The sequence below is a fragment of the Pseudoliparis swirei genome, chromosome 14 (genome assembly GCF_029220125.1).
Source record: "Pseudoliparis swirei isolate HS2019 ecotype Mariana Trench chromosome 14, NWPU_hadal_v1, whole genome shotgun sequence".
NCBI lineage: Eukaryota > Metazoa > Chordata > Actinopteri > Perciformes > Liparidae > Pseudoliparis > Pseudoliparis swirei.
In genome coordinates, this window is record NC_079401.1 from 11,696,514 (window position 1) to 11,715,968 (window position 19,455).

At 54.4% G+C, this 19,455-nt stretch overlaps 1 protein-coding gene and 1 long non-coding RNA gene across 2 annotated transcripts in view; both read left to right on the forward strand.

Annotated features, from left to right (window-relative positions):
• LOC130204220 (diacylglycerol kinase zeta-like) overlaps window positions 1-19,455 on the forward strand; it is a 103,431-nt gene that overhangs the window by 62,580 nt on the left and 21,396 nt on the right. The window contains exons 27-28 of the mRNA XM_056430765.1: window positions 3,897-3,972; window positions 13,236-13,252. Coding sequence (XP_056286740.1) covers window positions 3,897-3,972; window positions 13,236-13,252 — 93 coding nt within the window. The remainder of the gene's footprint in view (window positions 1-3,896; window positions 3,973-13,235; window positions 13,253-19,455) is intronic.
• LOC130204636 (uncharacterized) lies at window positions 56-12,687 on the forward strand. Its single transcript, XR_008833735.1, has 3 exons — window positions 56-145; window positions 11,869-11,931; window positions 12,654-12,687. It is a non-coding gene; the product is annotated as an uncharacterized LOC130204636 (long non-coding RNA).

The following is a 19,455-nucleotide window of genomic DNA, read 5'->3' on the forward strand; positions in this document are numbered from 1 at the left end:
GAATAACTGGCTTAGTCGGACTGAAATCGAATTAACCGTTTCATGTAAACATGTTCGACTATGTGCGGTCCGACTACGATCCCATTAACACCCTGGAGAACTCCATCCGATCCGGTTGATCATTCGACTATCGCGGCATGTAACGGTGAGTTGGATTAGGAACTGGATTTTGCGTCTTTGCGCATGCTTGAGATCCCGCCACCCTCCTCCCCCCTCCCTCCCTCCCTCCCTCCCTCCCTCCCTCCCATGTCGTGACCCGGAAGTGGAAAGAGACGATAAGTTGTCCCTGCCGGCAGCCTGGCCGGCAGCAAACAAACACACAACGCTCTGGAGAACACAAGAGCCACACATCTCTGGACCGAAGAGCAGACAGAAGTTATGCTTCATGTATTGAAGGAGTTGAACAGACTAAAGTTCATGGTTCTTTCTCGAAATGTTGATGTTATTGTTGTTGGTTGTTGTTGGTGGTGGTGAAGAGGTCAAGCGGAAATGGCTGTATCACCACGAGTTGTAATGAAAACAGCGCCGCCTATCGTATCGGATGTGACATGCTTTCAAAGGCCAATGATTCTAATCACTCACTGCCATGTATATCGGGATAACAGCAGAGCCCCCAAAAGAGAGCAGAGTCCCACTAAAGCAAGATTAGAATTATACCATCATGTAAACGCACTGACTGATATGGGTTCGTGGGCCAGCTGTTGGGGGTGTAGGCCCATGGAGGTCTGAAAAGGTGTGGCCACATGTCTCCATCAGGAGGCGGAGTCTCTACTGCAGGTGTGTCTCAGGAGGCTTTATTGTTGTGGGTGAATCACATGGTGAGAGTTTCCTCAATGATTAAAGAGGATTTATTTGTGTTTGGGTAAGATTTGTTCTTATGATTGACATATATATATACATATATATACATATATATCTACATATATATATTAGTGCTGTGAGAAATAACGCGTTAACGCGTTATGATTAAATTACAGGATTAATTAGTTCAATTTTTTTTACCGCATTTAACGCATGCTCAGAATGAGCTCCAGTCCGTCTGTTGTTGGTCGTCTCGACAGCAGCGTGTCATTCTGTCTCTAGTGTCGCGCTAACACTCCCATCTCCGGCATCGCTCAGCCGTGATGCACGCACCCTGGTGAGCACACTCTCACTAGCACCCCCCCCTCTCCCCCCCCCCCCCCCCGTAGGTGGACGTCACAAAAGCTCACGTTGCATATGGAGTGAGCACCAATCACCATCTCCCGGTACTCACCTGAGTAACTCACTGGAAAAGTTCTGTGCACCCCTGTGGATAAATGTATAGATCCGTCTTTTGTCATAAATCTTAATGTTCTCACACAAATATACCGAGAATATCGGTAATATGTGATTAATCATGATTAATCCACAGAAACCTGTGATTAACCTGATTAAAATTTGTAATCGTTTCACAGCCCTAATATATATACAATTATATATGTATGTATATATATACACATACATATACATATATATGTATATATATTAGGGCTGTCAATCGATTAAAAAAAATTAAATTAAAAGTGTTTTCCTTCTTTTTAAAGACAAAACTTCACACAGAGCTGTGTTTTCAAAGAGGCTCCTACCTATAAAGTGCCAGCGAGGTATTTAATATCGTGGATGATAAATTGTTTCTTCAGTGAAACATCAGATTAGTAAAAAAAAAGAAGTATATTGAGACCCCATTGGTCCTGTCATCTTTAACACTGAACAGCAGAACCAGTGGCCTTGGTAACTGACTGACATTCAAATATGTCACGTTAACCCTCTGGAGGCTGGGGGCATTTTATACATTTTACAAAATAAATCAAATTCACCGTTTAAAGCCTTTTGCATGTGACACACCCCCACGTGTTATACATCAAACATTCCAGAACAATCTCAGCTCTGATATGAGGCTCATTGTCCTCGCGCCGTGTTCTCTGGTTCTCTGACTGACAGGCTGCTAATGAGCCTCACCTGTGAGGTGGGAGGTCCTTTGTGATTTACTGAGTGTTCATTGGTTGTTTTTACCGAAACGGATTGACAAATCATGGTGAAGGTTTCGTGTGACGAGTTCTTTCCGCGCCGCGTCCCCCGACACGTCGCCCCTCCGTTCCTCTGTGTCTCAGAGGGGGAGACGGGAGGAAGGAGGAGCAGGAGGAAACCCGACTGATTCATCCACGAGTTAAACTGATTTCTGCTCCTTATTTTCGCGGAGAAATAATTGTTTTAAAAACGGAAACAGTGTCAAACCGTACTGCCGCGGTTTAAAAAAAAAATGTAAATTTTTGTTGTTGCGTTAATTGCGTTAAAATATTTTAGTGCGTTAACGCGGCCAAATTAATCGCATAGATTAACGCGTTAACGCTGACAGCCCTAATATATATATATACATATATACTTACATAAATCTATATATATGTATATGTGTGTATATATACTTACATATACATATACAAATATATATACATATACATATATATATATGTAAGTATATATGTATATATATACATATATGTATATGTATATGTATATACATATACATATACATATATATGTATATTTATATTCATATATATATGTATATATACATATACATATATATATGTAAGTATATATGTATATATATATACATATGTATATGTATCTATATATATATGTGTAAGTATATGTATATATATACATATACATATATATGTATATTTATATTCATATATATGTATATTTATATACATATATATGTATATGTATATTTATATACATATATATGTATATGTATCTATATATATATATATATGTGTGTAAGTATGTGTGTAAGTATGTGTGTATATGTGTGTCCATGTGCAGTAACGGCTGCTCTGGAGTCTCATTGGGGAGTTTATGTAAATGTCTCTGCATGCTTCACCGTGTGAGTTGTCAAGCCTACTGTGTGTGTGTGTGTGTGTGTGTGTGTGTGTGTGTGTGTGTGTGTGTGTGTGTGTGTGTGTGTGTGTGTGTGTGTGTGTGTGTGTGTGTGTGTGTGTGTGTGTGTGTGTGTGTGTGTGTGTGTGTGTGTGTGTGTGTGTGTGTGTGTGTGTGTGATCAGTTACTCGTGTTTCAACACCTCTGAAATATGATGGAGCCAGTCCACCAATGTGAGTTCATTGGTCATTGATCATTGGCTCATTGATCATTGGCTCATTGATCCATTGATCATTGGCTCATTGATCATTGATCCATTGGTCATTGGCTCATTGATCCATTGATCATTGGCTCATTGGTCATTGATCATTGGTTAGTTGATCCATTGGTCATTGGTCATTGATCATTGGTCATTGGTCATTGATCATTGGTCATTTGTCATTGGTTAGTTGATCCATTGGTCATTGGTCATTGGTCATTGATCATTGGTCATTGATCATTGATCATTGGTCATTGATCATTGGTCATTGGTCATTGGTCATTGATCATTGGTCATTGATCCATTGATCATTGGTCATTGGTCATTGGCCATTGGTCATTGATCCATTGATCATTGGCTCATTGATCATTGGTCATTGATCCATTGGTCATTGGTCATTGATAATTGGCTCATTGATCATTGGCTCATTGATCCATTGATCATTGGCTCATTGATCATTGGTCATTGATCCATTGGTCATTGATCATTGGTCATTGGTCATTGATTATTGGTCATTGATCATTGATCATTGGTCATTGGTCATTGATTATTGGTCATTGATCATTGGTCATTGGTCATTGATCATTGATCATTGGTCATTGATCATTGGTCATTGGTCATTGATCATTGGTCATTGGTCATTGGTCCTCACTGAGTGTCCTCCCCATGGTGTCCAGCCCCTCCAGAGCAGACTCTGTGTTCTACCTGACCACGTGTCCCTGTGGCTGCTCAGTGCTCTGGTGGTCATTGGAGAGCTGGTCCGGCCAGCTGCTTCACTAAAGGTCAGCGACCCCTCGTCCCAGTGCACGGTTGATGCAGCTCTCCTCTCACTTATATATCTGCAATTTAAAACAAGCTTTTCAAACTGAATGCAGACAATGTCCCAACATGGCGGAACATCTTCTCTGAGCTGCTCTGTGGGCGTGTGACGCTCTGGGGATCAGCTCACGGAGAGAGACACAGAACAACCTGCTGATCCCTTCAGCTGAGTGTGTGTGTGTGTGTGTGTGCGCACGTGTGTGTTGGCGGGCTGATTTGCAATGCTGAGTGGGAGGATGAGGAGGATGAGAGGCAGTTTGGAGTCGGTAAAACAATGGATGGTGTCAGGGGGCCATACACACATACACACACACATTTACATACACACACACACACGCACACACACATACACACACACATTTACATACACACACACACATGCACAGACTCACACTCACTCAGTCACAGTTGGCCCACGCAGGGTCAGAGGTCAACCACATTCCTCCCACAGTCATTACCTCTCTCTCCATCCCTCTGACAACACATGGAAAACACTCCCACACACACACACAAACACACACACACACACTGACTCTGAGGCCGTGTGTTTACACACCAGGCGGTGTGTTCAGGCTCTGGCTCGTCTGGCGGTGTGTTCAGGCTCTGGCTCGCCAGGCGGTGTGTTCAGGCTCTGGCTCGTCTGGCGGTGTGTTCAGGCTCTGGATCGCCAGGCGGTGTGTTCAGGCTCTGGCTCGTCAGGCGGTGTGTTCAGGCTCTGGCTCGCCAGGCGGTGTGTTCAGGCTCTGGCTCGTCAGGCGGTGTGTTCAGGCTCTGGCTCGCCAGGCGGTGTGTTCAGGCTCTGGCTCGCCAGGCGGTGTGTTCAGGCTCTGGCTCGTCAGGCGGTGTGTTCAGGCTCTGGCTCGCCAGGCGGTGTGTTCAGGCTCTGGCTCGCCAGGCGGTGTGTTCAGGCTCTGGCTCGTCAGGCGGTGTGTTCAGGCTCTGGCTCGTCTGGTGGTGTGTTCAGGCTCTGGCTCGTCTGGCGGTGTGTTCAGGCTCTGGCTCGCCAGGCGGTGTGTTCAGGCTCTGGCTCGTCTGGCGGTGTGTTCAGGCTCTGGCTCGTCTGGCGGTGTGTTCAGGCTCTGGCTCGCCAGGCGGTGTGTTCAGGCTCTGGCTCGTCAGGCGGTGTGTTCAGGCTCTGGCTCGTCTGGCGGTGTGTTCAGGCTCTGGCTCGCCAGGCGGTGTGTTCAGGCTCTGGCTCGCCAGGCGGTGTGTTCAGGCTCTGGCTCGTCTGGCGGTGTGCTCAGGCTCTGGCTCGTCAGGCGGTGTGTTCAGGCTCTGGCTCGTCTGGCGGTGTGTTCAGGCTCTGACTCGTCTGGCGGTGTGTTCAGGCTCTGGCTCGTCTTGCGGTGTGTTCAGGCTCTGGCTCGTCTGGCGGTGTGTTCAGGCTCTGGCTCGTCAGGCGGTGTGTTCAGGCTCTGGCTCGTCTGACGCTGCAGTTTGTCCACCTCTGGGGTGAAGGACCTTGTTCCCGGTCTCAGGGTCCGGCTGCTGGAGGCCTAGCTGCAGACTGACCTCTGACCTCTGACCTCTGACCTCGTGGTCAGACCCTAAGCTGCTGTCATCTCTCCACACGGGGCAGATGACTGCTAGCTGTCCTAGCCCATGCCGATGTGTCCTTGGGCAAGGCACTTCAGCCCAAGTTGCTCCAGTAGCTTTGCCCACGCTGTGAATGTTCGTTACCCCTGAGGTCCACGAGGTCAACGGTTTGCAACAGGAAGTAGAAAAGACTTCCTGTGTGGTGCATTGTGGGGATTATAGCCTGTTGCTGACTCGAGATCCGATCCGATAATCTCAGTATCAGAAGCTCGTTGAGATGAACTGGACCCCACCATCAAGGACCCCACCATGGGGACCCCACCATGAAGGACCCCACCATGAAGGACCCCACCATGGGGACCCCACCATCAAGGACCCCACCATGGGGACCCCACCATGAAGGACCCCACCATGAAGGACCCCACCATCAAGGACCCCACCATGAGGACCCCACCATGAAGGACTCCACCATGGGGACCCCACCATGAAGGACCCCACCATCAAGGACCCCACCATCAAGGACCCCACCATGAAGGACCCCACCATGAAGGACCCCACCATGAAGGACCCCACCATGAAGGACCCCACCATGAAGGACTCCACCATGGGGACCCCACCATGAAGGACCCCACCATGGGGACCCCACCATGGGGACCCCACCATCAAGGACCCCACCATGAAGGACTCCACCATGGGGACCCCACCATGAAGGACCCCACCATGGGGACCCCACCATCAAGGACCCCACCATGAAGGACTCCACCATGAAGGACCCCACCATGGGGACCCCACCATGAAGGACCCCACCATGGGGACCCCACCATCAAGGACCCCACCATGGGGACCCCACCATGAAGGACCCCACCATGGGGACCCCACCATGAAGGACCCCACCATGAAGGACCCCACCATGAAGGACCCCACCATCAAGGACCCCACCATGGGGACCCCACCATGAAGGACCCCACCATGGGGACCCCACCATGAAGGACCCCACCATGAAGGACCCCACCATGGGGACCCCACCATGAAGGACCCCACCATGAAGGACCCCACCATCAAGGACCCCACCATGGGGACCCCACCATGAAGGACCCCACCATGAAGGACCCCACCATCAAGGACCCCACCATCAAGGACCCCACCATGAAGGACCCCACCATGAAGGACCCCACCATCAAGGACCCCACCATGGGGACCCCACCATGAAGGACCCCACCATGGGGACCCCACCATGAAGGACCCCACCATCAAGGACCCCACCATGGGGACCCCACCATGAAGGACCCCACCATGAAGGACCCCACCATGGGGACCCCACCATGAAGGACCCCACCATCAAGGACCCCACCATGGGGACCCCACCATGAAGGACCCCACCATGGGGACCCCACCATGAAGGACCCCACCATGGGGACCCCACCATGAAGGACCCCACCATGGGGACCCCACCATGAAGGACCCCACCATGGGGACCCCACCATGAAGGACCCCACCATCAAGGACCCCACCATGGGGACCCCACCATGAAGGACCCCACCATGGGGACCCCACCATGAAGGACCCCACCATGGGGACCCCACCATGAAGGACCCCACCATCAAGGACCCCACCATGAAGGACCCCACCAAGAAGGACCCCACCATCAAGAACCCCACCATGGGGACCCCACCATGAAGGACCCCACCATGAAGGACCCCACCATGGGGACCCCACCATGGGGACCCCACCATGGGGACCCCACCATGGGGACCCCACCATGAAGGACCCCACCATGAAGCACCCCACCATGGGGACCCCACCATGAAGGACCCCACCATCAAGGACCCCACCATGAAGGACCCCACCATGGGGACCCCACCATCAAGGACCCCACCATGAAGGACCCCACCATGGGGACCCCACCATGAAGTACCCCACCACGAAGGACCCCACCATGAAGGACCCCACCATGAAGGACCGCACCACGAAGGACCCCACCACGAAGGACCCCACCATGAAGGACCCCACCAAGAAGGACCCCACCATGGGGACCCCACCATGAAGGACCCCACCACGAAGGACCCCAGCAAGAAGGACCCCACCATGGGGACCCCACCATGAAGGACCCCACCATGAAGGACCCCACCATGAAGGACCCCACCATCAAGGACCCCACCATGGGGACCCCACCATGAAGGACCCCACCATGAAGGACCCCACCATGGGGACCCCACCATGACGGACCCCACCATCAAGGACCCCACCATGAAGAACCCCACCAAGAAGGACCCCACCAAGAAGGACCCCACCATGGAGACCCAACCATGAAGGACCCCACCATGAAGGACCCCACCATGAAGGACCCCACCATGGGGACCCCACCATGAAGGACCCCACCATGGGGACGCCACCATGAAGGACCCCACCATGGGGACCCCACCATCAAGGACCCCACCATGAAGGACCCCACCATCAAGGACCCCACCATGAAGGACCCCACCATGAAGGACCCCACCATCAAGGACCCCACCATGAAGGACCCCACCATGAAGGACCCCACCATGAAGGACCCCACCATGAGGGTCAGCTCATGGTGCTGTTCTAGAGAAGAGCGTAAAGTCTCGAGACTTCTATACAACCACAGCAGCATGGGGCTTCTGTTGGGAGCCTTAGTCGAAGGTTCTGAGGGACTTTCACAGACCTTCTGCTGGTGTTGGTTCTCCAGGAGCCGGTCCTACTGCAGGAGCCGGTCCTACTCCAGTAGCCGGTCCTACTCCAGGAGCCGGTCCTACTGCAGGAGCCGGTCCTCCTCCAGGAGCCGGTCCTACTGCAGGAGCCGGTCCTACTGCAGGAGCCGGTCCTCCTCCAGGAGCCGGTCCTACTGCAGGAGCCGGTCCTCCTCCAGGAGCCGGTCCTACTGCAGGAGCCGGTCCTACTGCAGGAGCCGGTCCTCCTCCAGGAGCCGGTCCTACTGCAGGAGCCGGTCCTACTGCAGGAGCCGGTCCTCCTCCAGGAGCCGGTCCTACTCCAGGAGCCGGTCCTACTCCAGGAGCCGGTCCTCCTCCAGGAGCCGGTCCTACTCCAGGAGCCGGTCCTACTCCAGGAGCCGGTCCTCCTCCAGGAGCCGGTCCTACTGCAGGAGCCGGTCCTACTGCAGGAGCCGGTCCTCCTCCAGGAGCCGGTCCTACTGCAGGAGCCGGTCCTACTCCAGGAGCCGGTCCTCCTCCAGGAGCCGGTCCTACTGCAGGAGCCGGTCCTACTGCAGGAGCCGGTCCTACTGCAGGAGCCGGTCCTCCTCCAGGAGCCGGTCCTACTCCAGGAGCCGGTCCTACTCCAGGAGCCGGTCCTACTCCAGGAGCCGGTCCTACTGCAGGAGCCGGTCCTACTCCAGGAGCCGGTCCTACTCTAGGAGCCGGTCCTACTGCAGGAGCCGGTCCTACTGCAGGAGCCGGTCCTACTCCAGGAGCCGGTCCTACTCTAGGAGCCGGTCCTACTGCAGGAGCCGGTCCTACTCCAGGAGCCGGTCCTACTCTAGGAGCCGGTCCTACTGCAGGAGCCGGTCCTACTGCAGGAGCCGGTCCTACTCCAGGAGCCGGTCCTACTCTAGGAGCCGGTCCTACTGCAGGAGCCGGTCCTACTGCAGGAGCCGGTCCTCCTCCAGGAGCCGGTCCTACTGCAGGAGCCGGTCCTCCTCCAGGAGCCGGTCCTACTCTAGGAGCCGGTCCTACTGCAGGAGCCGGTCCTACTGCAGGAGCCGGTCCTACTCCAGGAGCCGGTCCTACTCTAGGAGCCGGTCCTACTGCAGGAGCCGGTCCTACTCCAGGAGCCGGTCCTACTGCAGGAGCCGGTCCTACTCTAGGAGCCGGTCCTACTCTAGGAGCCGGTCCTACTGCAGGAGCCGGTCCTACTGCAGGAGCCGGTCCTCCTCCAGGAGCCGGTCCTACTCTAGGAGCCGGTCCTACTGCAGGAGCCGGTCCTACTGCAGGAGCCGGTCCTACTCCAGGAGCCGGTCCTACTCTAGGAGCCGGTCCTACTGCAGGAGCCCTTCAGAAGGCTCCCCTCCTCTTCCTGTCTGCCTGATGCTCTTCACCAGGGTTCAACTCTTCATCGTGTTGGATCCAGACTGACGGTGAAGAGGTCCTCGGCCGTTGTCATCACTGGCGGACATATGGCCATTCAGGGTGAAGTGCATTATGGGAAAATATGCGACAGGATCAGAGGTGATCTGGTCCTGATGCACAGGAGACGAGATCACAGCAGCCCATCACCATCGTCACGTGCTGGGGCGGTCTAGAGGTCTGAAGGACTGGTCTGTGGACCTGGTCTCCTGTGGACCTGGTCTCCTGTGAACCTGGTCTCCTGTGGACCTGGTCTGTGCACCTGGTCTCCTGTGCACCTGGTCTCCTGTGAACCTGGTCTCCTGTGGACCTGGTCTGTGAACCTGGTCTCCTGTGGACCTGGTCTCCTGTGGACCTGGTCTCCTGTGAACCTGGTCTCCTGTGGACCTGGTCTCCTGTGGACCTGGTCTCCTGTGGACCTGGTCTCCTGTGAACCTGGTCTCCTGTGGACCTGGTCTCCTGTGGACCTGGTCTCCTGTGGACCTGGTCTGTGAACCTGGTCTCCTGTGGACCTGGTCTGTGGACCTGGTCTCCTGTGGACCTGGTCTGTGAACCTGGTCTCCTGTGGACCTGGTCTCCTGTCGACCTGGTCTGGTTGTGGTCTCTGATGGTCTCTGGTGGTCTGCTCTAGTTCTTCTCCGAGTCAGCGAGTGAACAGAGAAACACACGAAACGACAGCTGAGGCCAGCAAACTCAGCAGGTTAGCACACACACATACACACACACACACACACACACACACACACACACATACACACACACACACGCACATACACACACACACACACACACACATACACACACACACACACACACACACACATACACACACACACACACACGCACACACAACACACATACACACACACACACACACACTCCTCTTCTTGTCTCCTTCCTGTCCCCTTCCTGTCCCCTTCCTGTCCCCTTCCTGTCCTCTTCCTGTCCCCTTCCTGTCCTCTTCCTGTCCCCTTCTTGTCCCCTTCCTGTCCTCTTCCTGTCCCTTTCCTGTCCTCTTCCTGTCTCCTTCCTGTCCCCTTCCTGTCCTCTTCCTGTCCTCTTCCTGTCCCCTTCCTGTCCCCTTCCTGTCCTCTTCCTGTCCCCTTCCTGTCCTCTTCCTGTCCCTTCCTGTCCTCTTCCTGTCTCCTTCCTGTCCCCTTCCTGTCTCCTTCCTGTCCTCTTCCTGTCTCCTTCCTGTCCTCTTCCTGTCTCCTTCTTGTCCCCTTCCTGTCCTCTTCCTGTCTCCTTCCTGTCCTCTTCCTGTCCTCTTCCTGTCCCCTTCCTGTCCTCTTCCTGTCTCCTTCCTGTCCTCTTCCTGTCCACTTCCTGTCTCCTTCCTGTCCTCTTCCTGTCTCCTTCCTGTCCTCTTCCTGTCCTCTTCCTGTCCCCTTCCTGTCCCCTTCCTGTCCTTCCTGTCCCCTTCCTGTCCCCTTCCTGTCTCCTTCCTGTCCCCTTCTTGTCCCCTTTCTGTCCTCTTCCTGTCCCCTTCCTGTTCCCTTCCTGTCCTCTTCCTGTCCTCTTCCTGTCCCCTTCCTGTCACCTTCCTGTCCCCTTCCTGTTCCCTTCCTGTCCTCTTCCTGTCCTCTTCCTGTTCCCTTCCTGTCCCTCTTCTTCCTGTCCTCTTCCTGTCCCCTTCCTGTCCTCTTCCTGTCCCCTTCCTGTCACCTTTCTGTCCTCTTCCTGTCCTCTTCCTGTCCCCTTCCTGTCCTCTTCCTGTCCCCTTCCTGTCCCCTTCCTGTCCCCTTCCTGTTCCCTTCCTGTCCTCTTCCTGTCCCCTTCCTGTTCCCTTCCTGTCCTCTTCCTGTCCCCTTCCTGTCCCCTTCCTGTCCTCTTCCTGTCCTCTTCCTGTCCTCTTCCTGTCCCCTTCCTGTTCCCTTCTTGTCTCCTTCCTGTCCCCTTCTTGTTCCCTTCCTGTCCTCTTCCTGTTCCCTTCCTGTCCTCTTCCTGTCCCCTTTCTGTCCTCTTCCTGTCCCCTTCCTGTCCTCTTCCTGTCTCCTTCCTGTCCCCTTCCTGTCTCCTTCCTGTCCCCTTCTTGTCCCCTTTCTGTCCCCTTCCTGTCCTCTTCCTGTCTCCTTCCTGTCCTCTTCCTGTCCCCTTCCTGTCCTCTTCCTGTCTTCTTCCTGTCCCCTTCCTGTTCCCTTCTTGTCTCCTTCCTGTCCCCTTCTTGTTCCCTTCCTGTCCTCTTCCTGTCCTCTTCCTGTCCCCTTCCTGTCCCCTTCCTGTCCATCTGAAGTGGTCTCTGTGTTGCAGGGCGGGCTGCATCCACCGCTCCGCCCCCTCTGCCGGTGACCCCCTGACCCCACCCCGGCTGAGGTGAGTCAGTGACGTCATGGTGATGTCATACTTCACGCTAAAGGGTTCACCAGAGATACAAGAAGCAGCTGCTCCTCTGGTGTGTGTCTGTGTGTGTGTGTGTGTGTGTGTCTGTGTGTGTCTGTGTGTGTGTGTGTGTGTGTGTGTGTCTGTGTGTCTGTGTGTGTGTGTGTCTGTTTGTCTGTGTGTGTGTGTGTGTGTCTGTGTGTGTGTGTGTCTGTTTGTCTGTGTGTGTGTGTGTGTCTGTGTGTGTGTGTGTGTGTGTCTGTGTGTCTGTGTGTGTGTGTGTGTGTGTGTGTGTGTGTGTGTGTGTGTGTCTGTGTGTGTGTGTGTGTCTGTGTGTGTGTGTGTGTGTCTGTGTGTGTGTGTGTCTGTGTGTCTGTGTGTGTGTGTGTGTGTGTGTCTGTGTGTGTGTGTGTGTGTCTGTTTGTCTGTGTGTGTGTGTGTGTGTCTGTGTGTCTGTGTGTGTGTGTGTGTGTGTCTGTGTGTGTGTGTGTGTCTGTGTCTGTGTGTCTGTGTCTGTGTGTCTGTGTGTCTGTGTGTCTGTGTGTGTGTGTGTGTGTCTGTGTGTGTGTGTGTGTCTGTGTGTCTGTGTGTCTGTGTGTGTGTGTGTGTCTGTGTGTCTGTGTGTCTGTGTGTGTGTGTCTGTGTGTATGTGTCTGTGTGTGTGTGTGTGTGTGTGTGTGTGTGTGTCTCAAAGTGAGTAACTGGTCTTTGTCCAGACAGGACCAGACGACCAGTGAGATGAGTGGAGAGCAAGGTAACGCATACACACACACACACACACCCCCACCCACACACACACACACACCCCCACCCACACACACACACACACACACACAGATAGAGCCCTAGTGGTGCTCAAGCTCCTCCCCTTTGCCCTGGATGAGTAAAGGGCCCTTTTTGCTGGAGACACTTTCTTCATTCATCCGTATTTAAGAATAAAAGTTTCTCTCTCTGTCATCAAGTCCCCACAATGTGTTCATCCGACGGGGAATTTATCTGAGTTCTTGTGAGAATTTCGCCCTGACATGGCGCTCACGAGCCCCCCCCCCTCCCTCCTCCTCTCCTCCTCCTCCTCCTCCTCCTCTGACGCGCAGCACCAGACCAACAGGTCATGACGTGTTTGTGATAAATCAACCACAACATTACGCTGCTGAAAACATGACGTCACAACTGGTCCGACGGTTCCTCAACAATAAACAAACAACAACTCACGAAATCCGTGATTCTATTTCATCCTTCCTGACCGCCAGAGGCGGTGCTTAGCACTGGATATCTTCCGTCTTGCGCATAGCAGGTCGAGTATTAATAACGACAAAGTCACCCGTGACCTCGGATGACCCGCCCACCGGGTATAAGTTCCGGTGTCATCCCGAGATCAGTTCTTTTTCATCTTCTCGCAAACGCAGGCTAACGGAATTACTACGTTAGCATCAGCTCAAGCTGAAGTTTAACTGAAGCTCGTCGCGGGGAGCCTTGTGACCAAATGGTCGGAGTTGCGATCCGCCCTCCAGAGGCTGCGACGAGCTCTCCTCTGAGGAGGAGGCGTTCGTTCTCTCCGCGGACCGTCGAGGCGGACCGGAGAGCGCACGGGTCTTTCTCGGTCTTCACCAGAGCACCTTCACCGCGAAGCTTCAATCGGGTGAGATCGAATACAATTGTTGTCTATGACGGCATATCCCACAGGAGCAGAGCTCTCGCTCCTGCTAACTGTGTGCTAACGAGAGCGCGTCCGCTCGGTGTCGCCAGGCTGCTACACCGGCGCGACCGGCTCTCTGTAGCGGTGGGATAGCGTGTGTGTTGACTTTGGTAGCATTGCCGCCGTGCATAGCTAGCAGAGTGTGTCCACTCAGGCTAACGGAGCCTACGCTAAACCCGACAGCTACCTCCTGTTCCACAGGACCTCGGCCCAAGTAGCGGAGCGCTCTCGCTCAGGCTACTGGTGGGCGATTACAGCGCTAACGAGAGCGCGTCCGCTCGTTGCGGCTGGATGCTACACTGCTACACTGCTACACTGCTACCGGCTTCCAGTGAGCAGAGCGTCCCGCTCAGGCTCACCGGTGGGACGCTAGGGAGGCTATAAGTCTATACTGATGCATACTGCACATGTACCTCCATGACATCGCTGCTGTTACAGCTAGCAGAGCGTCAACACTCAGGCTAACTAATGCCACGCTAACCTGACAGCTACCAGAGAGTGAAGTGTGTCCTCACTCTCTCACTAGACATGCTGGGTTCTGACCCGTGCTCACGGGATCAGCGTCTACAGTAGCGCAGAGCTCTCGCTCAGGCTTACTGGGAGGACACCAGTAAGTACAGTGGCCATACTAGTGGAGAGGGTCCTCGAAGAGACCTGCCCTCTCACTGCGACTGTTTCCACAGGACCTGCTCCCCCGGAGCACAGGCTTTCGCCCAGGCTACTCGTGGGATGCTTGTAATTGCAGCTACTGTATTGAAGAGGTGTCCTCGCTCTAGACGGGCTGTCTCCGTCCTGCTCCTCAGCACCTGGGCCACAGTAGCAGAGTGCTACTGCTGCGACCCCCAGCAGCTACAGCTACCGTACGGGTGAGGGCAGCGTTACGCTCTCCCCTCACTAGACGGGCTGTCTCTGTCCTGCTCCACAGGACCTGGGCTGCAGTAGCGGAGTGCGCTCGCTCTGGCTACTGCTAGGACCCCAACAGACAGGTCAGGTCAGCTCCAGGCCAGCCGACCAGTTGCAAGCGCCAGCTAGGAGCCGCAGGGGCTCCCCTAGCAGAGCAATCGGGCAGGCTAGCTTATAGAGTAGGTCTGCTGACCGCAGAACTAGCTCACATAAGTCGCCACCCTAGTGCAGGGAGGACTGAAGCATCAGATCCACCCACGGCTGATCCATTCCCAAGGGAGGACATCCCAGTGGCAGTGTCCACCAATCTCCTTACTGGAGGACGGGGACGAGCGGCCCACCCACGCTTCTGGGCTGGTTCCCATTCCTCAGGCCATAGCCCCTTGTAGGGGGCAGTCGACGGCCCCATCGGGTTCGTCATTCGCAGGGCACAGGAACTGCTGGATATACAGCAGCCGGAACCCCACGCACGCTAGTGCATTCTTCAGGGGCATTCCCGGCCCTGCCACCTTTTCAGTCTGGCCTCCAGAGACTATCTGAGGGGTTACCATCTTACGACAGATCACCGAACCCCGGCGTCCATGCAGGACATGGCCAAATGTGGCCTTCGTCCCATGCCATCCATTGAGCTAACTATCGCATCCATCGGTTTTTTCCCCAAGGGGACTCCGAGGCCGGATGACCGGTGCCCTCGAGCCCAGTCGGTTCTCAGGTGACCATTTTACCGTGCTTACTACACGGCAACTCCCCCTCCTATGTCATACTTGACTACAGCCTCAGTGATGCTTCGCTGCAGGCATTTGCACTTACGTCAAGAGAACCTGGGCGCCTAATGGCATTTCTTTTACCTTGAGTTAATTTATTGTCAGTTATTACATTCTGATTTTTTTTCTTTTCATGGGTTGCTTTAACTATGTTTTAATCGGTTTTATTTGTTTTTACTATATGTGTGGCACTCTGAGATTCTTTGAAGGAAGAGTGCGATAAAAATGAAATGCATTATTATTATTATTAATGCTCTCCAGGGTTCAGACCAGCTGTTTGGCCGGCGCAGGCACCCTTGTCGGAGGCATGTAGGAACAACCTCCCTACTGTCCCAGTGAAATTAGGGGACCTGCTCTACAGGCGCAGCAGCGCACGGTGCAAGCCGGTTAGACCAGGCAGCAGTTATCTGGTCTTCGCAGGACCGTGTCCACACCCCGCAGACTCGGGGGCGCCACGTCTTGACTTTCTCAGGCTGAGCACAGCAGACATCCTTCGTGTGGTCTCTAGAGGAGATCGGCTCACGTCTGTCGACTTAAGGGAGGTCTTTTGTCAGGTTCCTAGAATGCTTCACAGACGGTTGCTCTGTTTCGCTTTCCAAAGCCGTTATTCCCAGACTTCTTCCATATGGACTTCCCCAGGAGTTTTTACAAAAGGCATTACTGCCGCCCTGCAATCACCAGCGCGTGAGGAAACTGCCATCCTGTGCGATCTGGCTGATATGTGCGCCATACCCATTTAGGGCCACACAGTGCATTACTCGCACTCTCTCACGCCGCCCGGTTGGGCCTTCGTGAACAAACAACTGTCTGAGCCATTCTCAGAGCATAACCTTCATTGGTGTAGCTCTAGATGCAGCCACTAAGTGGGCCTGCCCGTCACTCAAGCAAGTGGACGACATCCTCCGCAGCCTTCCCCTCTCTGAGGGGGCAGGCAGTGGTCTTTTATCCTTTTTTCCTTGCCTATCGGGCAAATGCTTGGGCTGCTGTCGCTGCGCCCTTCGCATGGAGGGCCTAACAGCCTTCGCCAGGGGCCACAGGCACAAGATGGGTGTCACAGTGGTGCCCTCGGCTCTATCCCCGTAGAGGGTGAGAGCATACCAGTCAGAGGGTATCCCCAGGGAAGGGGTCCGCCCCACCGGGAGGTCGCCACAGCAGACTCCCGCCTCTCAAGGTGGGGCGCAGTCTGGCGGTACAGGACTTCCAGAGGACAGTCTATTCGCGACACTTGGGTCTGGAGCCACAGGCCATGCACCTAGCGCTCAAACAGTTCCTGCCATACTTGGGAGGGAATATGTACTTGTTGGGCGAGACATCGCCTCAACCACGTGTTGGCTTGAACCTCCAGGGGTCTCTAGGGCTGCAGAGCTGCTACGGAGCTCCTGTGCCCTTCTGACTTTTCTTACTCCGGAAACCCTTCACCTGACCAATTGTCGGGCGAGGTATCGACCAGGAGAACGGAACCAGGGCGTTCCCCACATTTCCGCTGATCTTGCCAGCTACTCGGGGTCTTCAACAGGGCCACCGATTTTTGCTGGTGGCCCCCTTGCGTCCAGCCAGGACTTGGTTCCCCTGGCTGCACAGACTTCGCTGTGAGACGGCGCCTCGCTGACATACGGGACCCCCTAGCACAGCTAGATGGTGGGACCTGCCATCCCGATCCCGGCCGTGCCCAACAAAGGGCTTGGCCGCAGGAGAGCAGAAGCAACTGAACAGAATCAGTCCAAAGGACTATTCTAAATGCCAGAGTGCCATCCGTCTACAAGACATGTGCAGACCAAAGCCGCTTTCCGACCGGCGGACGGAGGGACCCAGTACGGTGCCTCGTGCCTACGGTACTCACGCCTCCGTCATCCCTTCTAGTTAAGGGCATGTCTGCCTCTATCCTGAGGGTCTACATAGCTGCCATTTCATGGCAGCATGCTAAAGCCGACAATGATGCGGAACAGCCACAAGCTGGTGTCCCTCTTCATAAGGAGGGCCTCAGTGACTATCCCCTGAGCCCCCCGAGGGCTCCTCCAGGGGACTTGCCCGGGGTACTGGACACCCTATGCTCGCCTCCCTTCGAACCCTTGGCAGAGGCAGAGCTGTGGTTGCTGTCGGCAAAGACCTTTCATCCTTGCCATAACTGCGGCAGAGCAAGTAGGCAAGCTACACGCCCTGTCGGTCAATGAGCCTTGTCTGAGGGGAACTCAGAGGGCTCGGGTGTCACACTGCGGCCTAAAGCAGTGGCTTCCCCCAAAGGTGCTGGCACGCTCGGGTCTCAACCAGCCTGTCCAGCCTGCACAGCTTGACCACCATAACTAGTCAGTTAGGGTGGATCTAAGAAGGGCTATGCCACTGCAGAACAGTGCCTGTTCCACTAGATAGTGGAGGCCATTGCCTGTGCAGAGGTGGTGAACGTCCGTGCTCTGCCATCCAGAGCAGGGTGTTGCTCTACCACCGGCGTTCCCACATCACGGGCGACCCTGAGAGGTATGCCCGTAGGGAATATAGGTGCATATGTATGCAACAGCCTCAGGGGCATCGTTGCGCACATTCACCAGAGACTACAGAGTGAACGGGAACACCCTCCATGCATTGCAGGTGGTTCTCCGTCCAGATCCTCTGCTTGAGTCATATGAGGTAGTTTCCTTGGGATTCCTCGTGACTCTGTTGATATAAGTCATCCAGTGCTAAGCACCGCCTCTGGCGGTCAGGAAGGATGAAATAGAACGCAAGTTACGTATGTAACTATGGTTCTATGAATCCTGGATGACCGCCAGAGTTCTTGGTCACTCGGAATTTTGTGAGTTCGCGAGAAGATTCCGTAGAACTGATCTCGGGATGACACCGGAAATTATACCCGGTGGGTGGGTCATCCGAGGTCACGGGTGACTTTGTCGTTATTAATACTCGACCTGCTATGCGCAAGACGGAAGATATCCAGTGCTAAGCACCGCCTCTGGCGGTCATCCAGGATTCATAGAACCATAGTTACATACGTAACTTGCGTTTCAAAGCCTCGTCCAGCTGTTTACTGACGTTAGTTATGTTGAGAGAATAGAGAGAGGGAGAGAGAGAGAGAATAGAGAGAAGAGAGAGAGAGAGAGGAGAGAAGAGAGAAGAGAGAACAGAGATTTATTTTTATTTTTGAAAAAAACTTTATTTTAAACTGTGCACCACATAAAACCAAATTGCAATCAACACAAAACTCTTTCACTGCAGCACCTTCCTGAAGAAGAAACTTGTTCCTGATGCTCAGGTTCATTAATAAAACCAGAGCTGCTCCCTGAGGCCAGGAGGTGTTCCCCCTCAGTCGCCCTCGCCTCTCGCCCTCTTCTCCTCGTCCTCCACCAGGATCAGGATCTTCTTCAGCCTGTAGACCTCCTGTGGAGTGAAGGCTCCTCTCTCGTCTTCATCGTGAGGAAGGTGGCAGAGAGGAAGAACTTGTCTCTGCAGAAGTGGTCTTCCACCTTTACGTGCCACACCTGCTTCGTCTTTCAGCTCCTCCACACTGTAGTGAGGAAGAAGAGTGGATTCCTCCTCCGAGCTGGACTCTGGCTCCGCCCCTCTCCTCCTCGACCTCCGTCTGCCCGCCATCACCTTCTTCGCCTGTGGGTTTTCTCCTTCCTCCCTCCTCTTTAGCCGGGGGACTCTGAGGCTCCTCCTCCTCCATGTCCACCTCACTGTCCGACAGCACCACCTCTCTGGCACCTGCCCCCCTCTCTTCCTCGGACTCTCCTTTGTCCTCCTCTTCACCTTGTTGGGCCACCCCAGCCCCAGCCCCACCCTCCTCTCTCCTACCTCCTCCCCCTCTCCCTCCTCACCTTGCTGGACTGGCCCAGTGCCCCCCTCCTCTTCCTCCTCCACAACCTGCTGGGCACCCCCCATCTCTGCCTGCTCCCTCTCCTCCCCCTCTGGGTACCTGCAGTCCCTGGTTGCTCCCCCTCTCCCCCCTGCTGTGCACCCCCCATGCCCTCCGCCCCCCCCTGGCTCCGCCCCCGAGGAGCCGCCCTGCTGGTGTTCTGCTCAGCAGCTCTCCACCCTGATGAACACCCGGAGGCGGAGCTCTCCACCCTGATGAACACCCGGAGGCGGAGCTCTCCACCCTGATGAACACCCGGAGGCGGAGCTCTCCTCCCTGATGAACACCCGGAGGCGGAGCTCTCCACCCTG